The sequence below is a fragment of the Cervus canadensis genome, chromosome 25 (assembly GCF_019320065.1).
Source record: "Cervus canadensis isolate Bull #8, Minnesota chromosome 25, ASM1932006v1, whole genome shotgun sequence".
NCBI classification, from domain to species: domain Eukaryota; kingdom Metazoa; phylum Chordata; class Mammalia; order Artiodactyla; family Cervidae; genus Cervus; species Cervus canadensis.
Window position 1 is genome coordinate 45175620 of NC_057410.1, and position 15023 is coordinate 45190642.

General features: G+C 33.9%; 1 protein-coding gene across 5 annotated transcripts in view; it reads left to right on the forward strand.

Annotated features, from left to right (window-relative positions):
- PPP1R12A (protein phosphatase 1 regulatory subunit 12A) overlaps positions 1 to 15023 on the forward strand; it is a 160998-nt gene that overhangs the window by 105159 nt on the left and 40816 nt on the right. For all 5 annotated transcript variants that reach the window (XM_043447136.1, XM_043447133.1, XM_043447135.1 and 2 more), the window contains exons 9-11: positions 4286 to 4410; positions 11194 to 11409; positions 12659 to 12753. In XM_043447136.1, coding sequence (XP_043303071.1) covers positions 4286 to 4410; positions 11194 to 11409; positions 12659 to 12753 — 436 coding nt within the window. The remainder of the gene's footprint in view (positions 1 to 4285; positions 4411 to 11193; positions 11410 to 12658; positions 12754 to 15023) is intronic.

Sequence of the window (15023 nt, forward strand, 5' to 3'; positions counted from 1 at the left end):
TGGACTCAACAAACAGCAGTTTTGAATCAGACTATTTTTACTCACTCAGCAAAATATTTTCTCTAAGAAAATGTGAGAAGTTAAAGTTTACTAAATAAACATGTCAAGGAACATATTGTTAATTCTATTTCCCATTAAAAACAAGATACTGCCAACTAGGTATAGACTAGCTTTGTTGCCAGGTTATATGTTATGAATTTATTTATTGCTGTCACATTGCTGGTCAGGTAAGTCAGCATATCTTTTGCCTTGATGACACAGTAGTATAAGTAAAATTGGAAGTAGAACAACAGGTAGTCATTGACTATTAAAATTTATTTGTATAACATGCTAATTAAAACATTTCTAATTATGAAAGCAAATTATATGAAAATCAGCACGTACAGTGTTCAAGAACATGAACTGATTCATGCATGTAATTGTGGATGTAGGTTATTTAATCTGATTTCTCTGTGAAATCAGGGTAATAATACCTGCTTTACATGGATACTATATAATAATTACTCTGTAATAAATATTAATTTTCATATATTATATAAAATTAAAGTTACTCATTTAAATATGATTAATGTACATGTTTATCTAATAATACTTCAGTTAAATTTGTTCAGTTCATTTGAAAGATAAAATGACATCATTGAAATTTAAACTGACTCAAATACAAGTATTTGAATTATTTTTACATAGTTAATCTCCTCTCTGTGAGATATGCTTTGGCCCCTGGTCTCTAGTGAAATCTTGTTCTTGTTCAGCCTAAGTCATGTCTGACTCTTTTTGACCTCATAGAGTGCAGCATAGTAGGTTCTTCTGTCCTCTAGTAAAATATATCCTTACAAATCAAGCTACATGCACATGTACACCAAGACTAGCACGCAGATCTCCCAGCTCATATAGAAGAGTTCAAGAACTGAAAGTCCAGATATCTCAGAGATTTTGTTACCTAATTTTTTCTTAGTTCATCCCTTCTATACAACTCACTGGGCTTCCCTAGTGGCTCAGTGGTAAAGAATCCACCTGCCAGCTCATTTTTCCACAGCTTTCAGGTTCGGATGCACTTCAGATGCTCAAGGATCACAAAGAGCTCTCATGAGAATGTGGTTTGATTCAAAGGAGCTTCCAGGTTGGAGGACAGGACAGGACCTATCCCAGTGTGGATTATGGTGATGCTGCAGCGTCTGTCTCATCACCAATCCCCAGGGATTCACCTGCCTCCCAGGGTGAATGCAAGTTGTCCCGATGGCAGTAGATTAATGTGTCTTACAGTGCCTTTCAATCTGCTTAGGGTCTGACTCCTGGAAAGAGCTGAGAGAGGAGCAGCTTGTTCCTTGTTCTTATATACTCCTGAAAAGCCTCTAGAGTTAAAACTTCCACTGCCACTTAAAATTTCTCAGAGGTCCAGCTCCTTGTCTGTAGCCTGAGAATGATTTGAGGGGAAAGGACTAAGCCATGTTTCTGCTCAACTCCAGTCTGAAGTTAAAGAGGTCTGAAGAAAGAACAAAGCATACACAATGGAATCCAACTTGGAGGATATAAAAAATGATATGAAATTTTCTTGTACAGCTTACCTGTTCAAATTAGCATACAGTCTTCTCAACCTTTCTAAATAGCAACTTTTTTTTTTTTTTTTTAAACAATTTGCCTGCCAAGCAGGAAACACGGGTTCGATCCCTGGGTCAGGAAGATCCCTGGAAGGAGAAATGGCAACCCACTCCAGTATACTTGCCAGAAAAATCCCTTGGACGTAGGAGTCTGGCGGACTGCAGTCCACAGGGTTGCAGAGTCGGATGCGAGTAAACAGCAACAAGACACAAACTCTCAGTATTAGGCACTGCTAACTAGCAAATCTCCTGACCTTTTGGTTGAAATTTCCTTGTCTCTAGAATGGAAAGAATTAGACTAGGTTATCTGGATAGTTTAGAACTAATTACCATCAAATTGTATTATGTTAGTTCCCAATTTGAAGTTGTTGTTTTTTTTTTTTTTTAAACAGGTCAGATGTCCTTTATTCAAGGGGAAACAATCCGTGAATTGGGAAAGTACAGTGCCTCACAAGCAGTGGAGCACTGTTCCCAATAGATCTGGGGGCAAGAATGAGTTTTTTTTTGTTTTTGTTTTTTCCATTTATTTTTATTAGTTGGAGGCTAATTTACAGTATTGTAGTGGTTTTTGCCATACACTGACATGAATCAACCTTGGATTTACACGTGTTCCGCATCCAATTTGAAGTTTAAGCGTACCAGTCACTGCTGAGTTTCTCAGCAAGCTAACTTTAAATGTTTCTCTGAAGCATTGTACTTGATAATTGTGTTCTTCCGGTTGCTAGTAGCTAGTTGTGCCAGGAAAATTTGACTCTATCTCAAGAATTAACCCATGTAAATCCTTCTCTCTCACTCTTTTAATATCAACAAGGCTTTATCATACTTTATTTGGCAAGCTTGAGAAAGCAGTCATTTCCCTGTAGAGCTGCAGCTTGACCTGACAATTTCTAAACTGTTTCTTTTTTCTTTTTGCAGTGTTGTTTCCTTGGGAAACTATTTTATGTTAAATAACTATTTTGCTGGATTTTCTTTAGTTATATATTTACAAAACCAGTTTTAAATCAGTTTCATATAAATCAGATTGAAAATAGGTACTCAACCAAAAGTTTAATTTCCTTCCAAATGATTTATAAACATTTGAGAGGTAGTTGAGGGAATGAGGAAGGGAAGCATAGTTTTGCTTTTAGTTGGTTTTTTTTTTCCTTTAGGACATGAAGTTTTTATTCTTCATTGAAGTTAAATGAATATAAAGGGCTTCAATAACATTGATAATGTTTACTTAAGTTGAATGATAGATACCTGGGGTTTGTTTCATTATTACTAGTAAACCAACCATAGATGTTTGCATATGTGCATATACATTCTTTGATATATTTATTTCAATAATACAAAACAAATTTTTAAACCTAGAGAAAATAGAAAAAAAGGAGAAAATGCAAAAAAATACGCTGAACTTTATTTCTCCTTCCAGACTATAAGCTTTATGCAGTTATTTTGTCTTTTCTTTGACCGATATATCCCCAGCGCCTAGGACCAGTGCTTGAGGTATTAGGCACTTAATAAATATTCATTGAATTAATCTCTCCAGTTAAATGGATTGTTTCCCAGGAGGATGGTTTAATTAAGAGTATACATGAATTGTACTTAATTATGCTGAGTAGGCTTAGCTTCTGTTGAATGAAAAGAGATTTAACAATGAGAAAAAAAGCTTATTAGACTGAGTTTAGCTCATTCAGTTTATATGAAAAGCTATGGTAATAGTGATTTTTAAATGTGTCAGTTTGGCCTTGTCCTTTGGTATAGTTTGAAATTATGCTTTCAGCCCTATTAACATAGGGAAGAGAGGTAGTATAATAAAAATGAATATCTCATAGAGCTTTAAAAGCAGTATATTTCTTCCCAAAAGTATAGAAAGATACCTGTTCTATCCCATGTGAAACTAAAGGAATACTTTAAAGCTCAGTTAAATGACTTGACCATTTGAAAAGTAAACTTTTCTAGCCCATTTATAAATTATAGTTAATTTAAAGGTTTAAGTTTATATGTGACTTGTGCTAAAGGCTAGTTTGATTTCTGTGTTCAAATAGTCTTTGAATTTTTGCTAGCATCATATTGATTTTTTCCTAATATTTCAAAAATCTTTTTCTAAGTGATCAATTATTAGTTGGAAATTGTCTTGATACATTGTGGGAAGAGATTTAACCTAATTCAACTGATGTACCCATTTAACTTTAGACCTTTTAGGGGTGAGAAGGAAGGCTCTTTGTGACATTTAAATGTAACTGTTTGACAGGAATTTAATTACAACAATTTTAGATGTCCTACAGCAAAGAAGAGCTATAAGTTGTAGAAAAGCAATATAAGTTGTTTTACTCATTAGAAAATACATAGCTCTTGAATTTTTTGAAGTTATGTTGTATTCAAGTGTTCAGGTTTTGAAAATTAATTTAATAATTTTTTAAAAATTTCCATAGTGTTAGAAGTACGAAAGTCAGATTTTATTTGTGCTTTTTATTCTTAAAAGTCTGCTTATGTGACATGTTCTTATTTAGGTCTCATACATATTGAGACATTTCTAGAAACTCCTTAAAAAATTCTCTTGTTAAAAGGGATGATAGTGGGAAAAGACTAAATTGACAAAACCTTAAACAAAAATACAGTATTAAATACTATTTTCAATACCTCTGAAACTGAACTCATCTAGAATCATGACCCTTAATGTTTTTTTTCTTTTTTTCCTCCTTAAGATAAGACAAAACCCATGGCTTCTGTAACTAATGCCAATACTTCTAGTACACAAGCAGCTCCTGTAGCTGTTACAACACCTACTGTGTCATCTGGTCAGCCAACACCTACATCACCTATTAAAAAGGTAAGACAAAATAGTGTTTGTTAAAAAATGAATGTATTCTGTGTAAGTACCATTTGGTTAAAGCATGAAGACAGTTCTAAGTTTAAGATTTTAGAATAAAAATATTTTTTCTTTATTTTACTGAGATTTCTGCTGAACCTGTTACATTCTTTTTGCAAATACTCTTTGCAGTTGATACTAGTTAATCATTAAAAAAATAAAGAGCAGAAAAATAAGATTTTTCTTATGAAAAACTACTGAGCATGGTAGTTTTTTATTTCCTTTGACTTTTGAGAAACAAGAGTTTGGTATCTTTTATTTTTTTGGTAATTTCACATGTGTATAAGTTAAGCACAAAAAAACCTTCCACAAGTCACTAAGAGAACTGGAATCTTGATTTTCTAGTTCATTTACAGAGCACCAGGTATGTCTGAGCAAACCAGAGGTCAGCTGCTGACCCCACCTCTTGTCAGTTGTTACGACTGTAGGCGAGTTGCTATCTTCCTTATGTGTTCTCCCTAAAAAAGGACAAAACAAAAACGGTAGCAAAGAGAGAAAATAAGCTATCCTTGTTAAGCAGTAATTGAAAGAGCTTGGCTGGTGACTGAAGTGCTCCCAGAATGTTAGTTTCATTTCTTCCTCTTCCTTACTTTGTTCCTCGTTTATTTATCATCCTTCTTACTTTCCTTTCTCCACCAAACAGTGCTTTCCAGCTAGTGTCTTGATGTTCAGGACTTCTTCTCCCTGATGTTTCAGAACCCATACTTTTTTAAACCCAAATTAAAGATTAAGGGTTTTTCTGAGGGTTGTTTTTTTTTTTTCTTTCTGTAACCTGCTGGTCTTTTTTTAAAGGCTTCTCCCTACCAGCCCTTACCTGTCTTTTATGAGCAAACTCATTTCCCTCTCTATGTAACACACACTCACATACACATGTTTGTGCATGCGTACACACATATGCACTCAACGCTTTTTTTTCTTTTTCTCAGAACTGTTTTAAGAATTGACTACTTTCACTGTAACACAGTATTACTGAGTAATATATTTAAGTACAAATGCATTATCCCTTATTACCACAGTGAAATCAACATACTTAGAAAATTTGACATTGATATAAAACATTATTTATGCTAATATACAAACCATACTCAGAATTTTCCCAGTTGTCCTCCTAGTAACACCTTTCTAGATTTTTCAAATCTATGTTTTTTTGACTTTTCAGATTTTTATTTTTAAAAATTTTTTGATTTTTCAAATTAAGGGTCCATTCACAAATTACACATTGTATTCATTTATCGTGTCTCTGCCTTTGAACTTCTTGTTTTGTTGCTTATCTGACATTATTTGGTTTGCATTGGTTTGAGGACTGATTTTAAATCCCCACAGCAGTTCTGTCATATTGTCAGTTTTGCTAGTCTTTGGATTTGATACCAAGTGACCACAATTTGAGCCTTTTAAAATCATAAGCTAGAGAAAGATCTGTACTATTATTAATAATCCTCCCCTGAAACTCTTCCAAAGGAAAGCAGTAGTGTGAATTTTTAGCGGTAGAAATAACATGAATTTCACTTGTACAGTTTGAATATCAGGAGACTCTGACTAAATCATCTCACTCTCTACATTCTAGAACTGAGGGCTTCTTAAATGCAATCAGAAATATCCTCACATGGTCATAATTTATATATGCTTTAAAACGAAATTCTCTAGAAGCAGTCTGTCTGCAAAATTTTCAAGATAGTTATCACTGGAGTTACCATGAGCTGCTTTAACTAAAGGTTTATTTAATTATAGAACCCCATTTTACTTCTTCAGTGAATACTGAACTTTAACTCTTTTGATTTATTTTCTGTTAGAACTACAAATTTATCAAAAAGTTCCCAAAAGCTCCATTCCCTTGGCATAGCTAGCCAAGAAGTCAGCTGTTAGTCTTTTGAGTATTATAGCTAAGCAATCTCTTTCCTACTGTAGTCAAATCATTACAGTAGGCTTCTTATCAATTATATTTTTCTCAAGCATAACCCTAGATTTATGGCAGTTTGCTTCTCAGTTTATGCCAACTGCCCTCACTGAAAGCAAATACTTAATAGCTCTGTTAGATTAGTGAGCCAGTTATCTCTTTGCTAATAAAAGTTCTTATTTTATTCTTATTAATTATTAATCAGAATTGATTCTACTTCTTAATTAAGTTGACCTAATGACAATTGTTTGTCTAATTTGTATATTTGGAAACTGCATTTTATTCTCAAGTTGAAGATTACTTTAAAGATTATTTTGTTTCAATATTTGTTCTTAATGTTTTATGGCCAAATTTTATTCAAAATAATAAAGTCTTGTACAAAAGAATGAAGTATTTTAAAATTTAATCAGTACTATATATGACTTTTAAAGCCTGTTATATTCAGTGATACTGTATTTACTTTAGCATTTTAGATTTTTATTTTTAACGTTTTAAGATTTTCCCTGTAACTTAGAGACCTAACAAATTTCCTTAAATGAATTCTTAATTTATAAATGTATCATAGAAGATTTTGTAATTAAGAGTTCTGTATTTAGGTTGCCTCTCACTCCTCAGCTTCTGTTTTTTAGACAAAGCTATCTTAAGTTCTCTAGCTTCTTCTATCAATGCATAAGCCTTATATAAATAGACACACATACACATGAACATTCATGGCAAGGAATAGATCACAACCCTGAAAGCTCTAAAACAGTATTAAATATCGCTTATATTCTGTCATAACTCCTGATAACTGCAGAGAAACATAGAGGTGTTCACTTTAAAAGTTCTTCTCCTCAGTTGTTAACTTGTCAGCTACAATTGCAGAATGATTCCTGTAGCAATGAGATCAAGCCTATAATTTGTGGATATATTAACTGTAAAACCATTAGTTTGATCTTATGATTTAACTAAATAGTAAGTTTATTTCATTATTTAACTTAATAAGTTAAATAATGTATATTTTATATTATATTAAAATTTTATCTTAACAGTTGGTTTATTGTTAGTTAATGTTTTAACTAACAATAAGTTTAACTAACACTGTTTATATATATAACTCTGTAGTCAAAGTAAATATTGTTGCAATCTTAAAAAAGATTATCTATTCTGTTATCTACACATACATTCCAGTACTTGTAAACTATATTTTCTTTACTAGATGATGAAAATAGAGTTTTCTTGATTACATGTTCTTGCTAATTGAATCTAATTATCAAACATAATAAAATTCAATAAAAGACTATGTGCTATGGGTATATGAAGTATACCAGTAAAAGTTTATAATTGTAAAAGAGTGGTTTTAAAATGGAAGAAATCATTTTTGATTTGAGATAGTGGAGTTAGAACATTTATGATAGATTTTAAAGAATGTGTAGGTAGTATTTCAGCCTAACAGAGAGGAGAGTTTGTACAGTTTGTTGAAAGAGAAGAGAAACAATGTGATCAAAGTAGGGATAATATGGAGTATTTTTGCAGGAAAAATGAGTTGTCAAGTTTGATTAATTTACAGGATACATACGTGAAGTGAAACGGGAAAAGTAGAGCCAAACTGTGAAATGTTTTCATTCCAGTGGTAACGTGTTTGTGATTTGATAGATACAGAGAATCATAGATATTTGAACAAGGCCATAAGAGAATTATTCTTTACAGAATATTATTCTGACACCAGTGTACAGGTGTATTTGAAGATGAGAGACTGAGTGAAAGGTTTATTAGAAAGTCATTGAAGTTTCCCAACATGATAAAGAATATAAATCAGAAAAGTGGCAGTGGTTTTATATAAAGGAGAGGAGGAGGTTTAGAGACTTGTCACTTAATTTATAATTGCAGGAAGATGACAAAGAAGAGGTCTAACATGACTTGCAAGTTGCAAATTCAGGGGATTGGGGCTTGCTCCACAGTCCAGTGGTTAAGAATCCCTGCTTTCACTGCAGGGACCATGAATTTGATCCCTGATCAGGGAATTAAAATCCCACATCCTACATGCCTGCACAACATGGCCAAAAAAAATTTTTTTTAGGGGTTGAATAGATTACTTATGCCAGTAACAGAAATAGGGAACCAAGGATGAGTTGGTTTGGAAATAAAGGTGTTATACTTTAAACATTGTTTCAGTTTCAGGTTCCAGTTTCCTTATATATAGTCTATTCTACAGGTAAATAGAAATTCAGGACTAGGAAATTAGGAGTGAGATTGAGTTGCAGAATAGCAAATTTGAGAATAAGCTGAATACAATGCTTGAGGATATAAAGGAGACCCTACTCCCAACACTCGGAAGAAAATATAAGGAGAAGATAGGATATATGAGAACAGACTGTTGGAGTGCTTATGTTACAGGGCGATGACAAGGAAAGTTGCTACAACAAAAAGACCAAGAATGGGGATAGTCAGAAGAATAGGAAAGTCAAAATATTGTCCTGGTTATAAAAACAAAAAGAAGAATTTCAGGGAATAAGTATACTTGAGTTTCTCAAAGAGGTTCATTTATACACCAGAAACAGAAAGATGCCTTTAAACAGATAACCAGTTCTTAAATTGAAATTTATGTTAGATAGAGAGGAAGTATGTCAGTTTTAATAGTACAACAAAATCTCTAAGTTGATAATACTACCTCATTTTTCTCAACTCTAAAATGATAGTAAAGTTCTATTTCATTGGGTGGTTGCAGGACTAAATGAGATAACCAACATGAAGCACTTAGTTTAGGCCTGACACAAGTGAACATTTGTTGATGTTCACTTCTGCTATAACATTCAGCAAATACTATTTACTATTTCATCATGGAAGAGTAAGATTTGTTTCCAGTTTGGGCAAGGTTCTAGGGGCAGAGAAGGATTAGCAAACCATAGTCTGTGGGCCAGACCTGGCCCACTACCTGCTTTTTATACAGTCTGCATATTAGAATGCTTTTAATATTTTTAAATGGTTGGCAGAGGCAGGGGAAGATTAAAAGAAAAAGAGTATTTCGTGACACAAATTCTAACTTCACTGCCCCTAAATAAAGTTTTATTGTAACACACCCACATTCTTTCACTTGTGTGTTACCTATGGATGGGTTTGTACTGTAACAGCATAGATGAGTAGTTAAAGCCTAAAGTTTACAACCTGACCTTTCATAGAAAAAAAGTTTGCCAACCTGTGTTCTCGAGTAGCGTGACATTAAACTCTGAAATCAGTAAGGAATCATCCCTGTGCCTATCATACTGAGTAAAATATTACAGAGCTTCCTGGACTTTCTCAGCCAGGGGAGACTTGAGCGTTTTACTGATTTTTTTTTTCACAGTGCCATTTGGCCCAAAGGAATACCTCTTTATTTCATTTATTAAGTAGCTACTACAAATAGGTTAGTAATGGCAGTTTGCACTGTGTCCAACAGATGTCACTGTACTTCACTTAAAATTTTAAAACATTCCATAGCACTCCTGTGATTTTGTTCTTGCATCTTGAATGCCTCAGTTCACATTTTGGGAACTGAGAAATGCTGTATGTCTTGAGTCTCTTTTCAACCCTATTGATAGGAATTAATTACTGGAAATACTAGAGGTTTTTTTGTCTAGAAAGTAGACCTCCAACATTATGGTGCTTTTAACAAGTTCTTTTAAACTTCTGTTACAGTAAACCTGGGCTATAAATGTGAAAGAAAGATTGTTTGGGGTTGTTTATTTTTAAATTACACATATCCTGTGCTTGTAGTAAGTAGTTAGTTGCTGTGTTAACCGTCTATATTTAACTGTGGTTGAATATTTAAACTCTTTAAGTGCAGTTGATGAAGTAAACTAGTTAAAGATTATGGGTGTTTCGTTTTTAGGGCTGTTGAAAAACTGAAATGAAATAAATATTTGTACAAAAATAGTTTTTAGTTGGCATGTTTAATGTTTGGTAGAAAAATCCAGTGGTAAATTTAAGACTATGATATTTAAAATATTAATGAATTAAATATTATAATTAGATATATATTGATGATTACTTTTGTTGATGATGGATTTAAAATTTCTTAACCCAAGAACAAAGTGAATAAAAACAAAATTTAAGTGCAGTAGTTTATTCACTCCATACTGGAATATTACCAGCTCTCTGTGCTTTTAACTGCCTTAGAAGTTTCTCAGTTAGATTTTTTCAGATGCTCTTATGCTAAAACTGGAACTTATTCCCAGTGATTCTTAAAGATTAGATAGTTACCCAGTATTGGGGTTTTACTTTATTATAAAATTCTTTTAAAAAAGGAGAAAAGTTTGTTTTGCTTATAACTTCCTTTTATATTTTCAAACTTTCAATCTGTGTCTCTTTACCTGTTTTATTTTAATTGGCTTTAGTATGATTTCATTGCTCCTATCATGCCTGTGGTGGAATCAGTAGATCCCGCATCGTGGAGGCAGGGCTTGCGCAAAACTGGCATTGTTCTTGTGCCCAGTAAGGGTGAAAAATCTATGGTGAGGCTTTTCCATGTGCAAGGATTTATGTTAGGTTACAACATAACAAGTTTAATGTGAATATTGGTTTCAACGATGCATGGTTTTAAGTCATTATGGTGTGCTCATTTCTCTTCTCTATTTGCATCATAATTTTTCTGTGTGATACAAAGTGTGGAGTGTGTGTTCTTAAACCTAACATCTCAACAGGTAATATTTCTTTTTTCAGTTTTAGATCTTTACATTTTGACTAAGACATTAACCTGCTTAGTAAGTGTTTCTCTTGAAACTGTTAACTGTAATTTTAAAGCATTTAATCTGTAAACTTCTCCTTTCCAGTTTAAGGACTGATTGGTCTTGATAATTTTTTTTTCCTTTTCCTGAAAAATAAAATAAAAACAGTTTCCAACTTCAGCTACAAAAATTTCTCCCAAAGAAGAAGAGAGAAAAGATGAATCTCCTGCATCTTGGAGGTTAGGACTTAGAAAGACGGGCAGTTACGGTGCACTTGCAGAAATCACAGCATCTAAAGAGGCTCAGAAGGAAAAAGACACTGCAGGTGTCATGCGCTCAGCTTCAAGTCCCAGACTTTCCTCCTCTTTGGATAATAAAGAAAAGGTAATCTGTTTCACAATTTGGTTTCTATAAGAACTATAACAATTGGTTCTCCACTGTGTATCATTATAATATCTATATATCAACTTAATTCAATTGATTTAAAGAATGACGTGAAAATACAAATGTACCTACCTTCAGCCAATATCTATATGGAATATAATTATTGGGGAAATCAGATATATTTACCCAAAACATAAATTATGAGACTGTACTCAATTATAGGAATCCTTTACTCTGTAAAGGAATTCTTTACTCAGTAAAATCTATCAAGTAACAATCTAATTTTATTTATTAAGAAAGATTTTCAAACTTTAGGAATGCATTTGTTCTAGACTGTGATTATACTCATAGGTTGCATTTATCCAGTATCTACAATTTCTTTACCTACTTTTTCATCTGATACATCACAGCTTTGTCCTAGTGAGCAGTTTTAATAGCTGTATTTTGAAAGGCATTATTAAATTGCATTAAATACAATGCACCACAGTTCTTTCAATGCTATTTTATGTAATTGGATTGTTTATTTTCCATTGCATTTTTAGTACTCAGATATTTTTCCATATAGCTTTCTTGCTCTATATAAGAATGTTTATTTGTATGTATTGAAATTCAGAAATGAATTATTCATAAAGTAATCTTAGGATTTTTATTTTGTATGAATTTATTGTCCTATTGTCTTCCAAGTACTTGATGGATACCATATAATGAGAATATAACAGATTCCATTACATGGCATCTACACTCTTAGATTTGGATAAATATAATTAAAATAATTTTTTGTTTTGTATAATGTTATTTTTTAAAGCATAGAATATCAAAGTACTAAATAGCTTATATAACGTAAACAGTTGAGACTTACCAATGAATCATATTTGAGAACTCTTTTCTCTGAAAGAAATAAGGATGTTTTGTCTTATAATACTATGTTACAGTAAATAATATGTTACAGAAGTTTTAGAAACAGTCATTAAAATGTGGAAGAATTTTTCTTATGTTAAAATGATCTAATTCTAGATTAAAGGAGAAAGAAAAGAAAATTAATTTGAGCAGGCTGTCATGTAGTGCTTACAGTACTTGAGTATTGATAGACATCAGTTTTAGAGTTTCGCTAGGAATGATGGAAATATTATCAAGTAAACTGTGATGATGGTGTAATTATATGTAGTTGCATACTTTTTCCATACTTTTAGCAGCACCTGTAACCATCGCACGGGTTTATTTTCACTCTCTGTTTCTCGCCATTGTGTAGGAGAAAGATAGTAAAGGAACTAGGCTTGCATATGTTGCACCTACAATACCAAGACGACTCGGCAGTACATCTGACATTGAAGAGAAAGAAAACAGGTGAGTGCATTATGATTTGCTTTATTTATTTATTTTTTTACTATGAAATCTTTACTGTCTAGCATGAGAGTTAATATATGCGGGTTGGGTGGTTGTGATTATATGGGATATGGATTTCAGGAAGGAATGGAGGGTATCCCTAACAGTAACAGCATCAGGTGCGCGGGTCTGAGGGGGCACAGAATTGGTATGTTCATGAAATAACAGTATAAATAAAGGCTTTATGGTTGTATCAGAGGAAGAGGACAGTTGTGGCAGATGAGGTCACTGAATAGTGTATGTATGCTTCTAAATATTTGGAACATAATACAAAAGGAGAAGGAAGGGAGAAAAAGCCATTACTTGACCACTGACAACATTTTAGTTTGTTTCTTCACTTTTCAATACATATAGAGTATGAGAACTTTTTAATTGTAGTCATGTTATTCAGTTTGTGTCTTTTTCTTTCACCTGAGATCTCATAAGCAGTCTTAAATGTTAGCATGTTGACTATGAGGGATCCATATTTTCTAAGGGATTCTTGCCCACACTAGTAGACAAAGTGGTCATCTAAATTAAATTCTCCCATCCAGTCCATTTTGGTTCACTGATTACTAAAATGTCGATATTCACTCCTGGAGTCTGAAGTCAAGTGGGCCTTAGGAAGCATCGCTACGAACAGACCTAGTAGAGGTGATGAAATCCCAGCTGAGCTGTTGCAGGTCCTAAAAGACGATGCTGTGAAAGTGCTGCACTCATTATGTCAGAAAATTTGGAAAACTCAGCAGTGGCTACAGGACTGTAAAGATCAGTTTTGATTCCAATCCCAAAGAAAGACAAAGCCAAAGAATGCTCAAACTACTGCACAATTGCACTCATCTCACACGCTAGCAAAGAAATGCTCAAAATTCTCCAAACCAGGCTTCAACAGTACATGAACCGTGAACTTCCAGATGTTCAAGCTGGATTTAGAAAAGGCAGAGGAACCAGAGATCAAATTGCCAGCATCCGTTGGATCATCGAAAAAGTAAGAGTTCCAGAGAAACAACTACTTCTGCTTTATTGACTATGCCAAAGCCTTTGACTATGTGGACCACAACAAACTGTGGAAAATTCTTAAAGAGATGGGAATGCTAGAACCTCCTGACCTGCCTCCTGAGAAATCTGTATTCGGGTCAAGAAGCAACAGTTAGAACCAGGCATGAAACAACAGACTGGTTCCAAATCGGGAAAGGAGTATGACAAAGCTGTGTATTGTCACCCTGCTTATTTAACTTATGTGCAGAGTACATGATGAGAAACGCTGGGCTGGAGGAAGCACAAGCTGGAAGCAGGATTGCTGGGAGAAATATCAGTAACCTCAGATATGCAGATGACACCACCCTTATGGCCGAAAGCGAAGAGGAACTAAAGAGCCTCTTGTTGAAAGTGAAAGAGGAGAGTGAAAAAGTTGGCTTTAAAGCTCAGCGTTCAAAAACTAAGATCATGGCATCTGGTCCCATCACTTCATGGCAAATAGATGGGGAAGCAGTGACAGACTTTATTTTTTTGGGCTCCAAAATCACTGCAGATGGTGACTGCAGCCATGAAATTAAAAGACGCTTGCTTCTTCGAAGAAAAGCTATGACCAACCTAGACAGCATGTTAAAAAGCAGAGACATCACTCTGTCAACAAAGGTCCATCTAGTCAAGGCTATGGTTTTTCCAGTAGTCATGTATGGATGTGAGAGTTGGACAATAAAAAAGGCTGCATGCTGAAAATTGATGCTTTCAAATTGTGGTGCTAGAGCAGATGCTTGAGAGTCCTTTGGACTGCACGAAGATCAAACCAGTCAATAATCCTAAAGGAAATCAGTCCTGAATGTTCATTGGAAGGACTGATGCTAAAGCGGAAGTTCCAATACTTTGGCCACCTGATGCAAAGAACTGATTCCTTAGACTAGATCCTGATGCTGGGAAAGATAGAAGGCAGGAGGAGAAGGGGATACAAAGAATGAGATGGTTGGATGACAATACTGATTCATGGACATGAGTTTGAGCAAAGGAGTTGGTGATGGATAGGGAAGCCTGGTGTGCTGCAGTCTTCGGGGTCACCAAGAGTTGGACACGACTAAGCAGCTGAACTGAACTGACGTTAGCGTGTATTTTCAACAAACATTGTTTTTCATCAGTACGTAGTATTTGTAGAGTAGATCTGCTGATATTAAAGTAACCATGCCCCCTGCCCAAACTGTGGACATTGAAATTATATAATATTTTGTCATCATAAATAAAACTTCTATAGACATTTC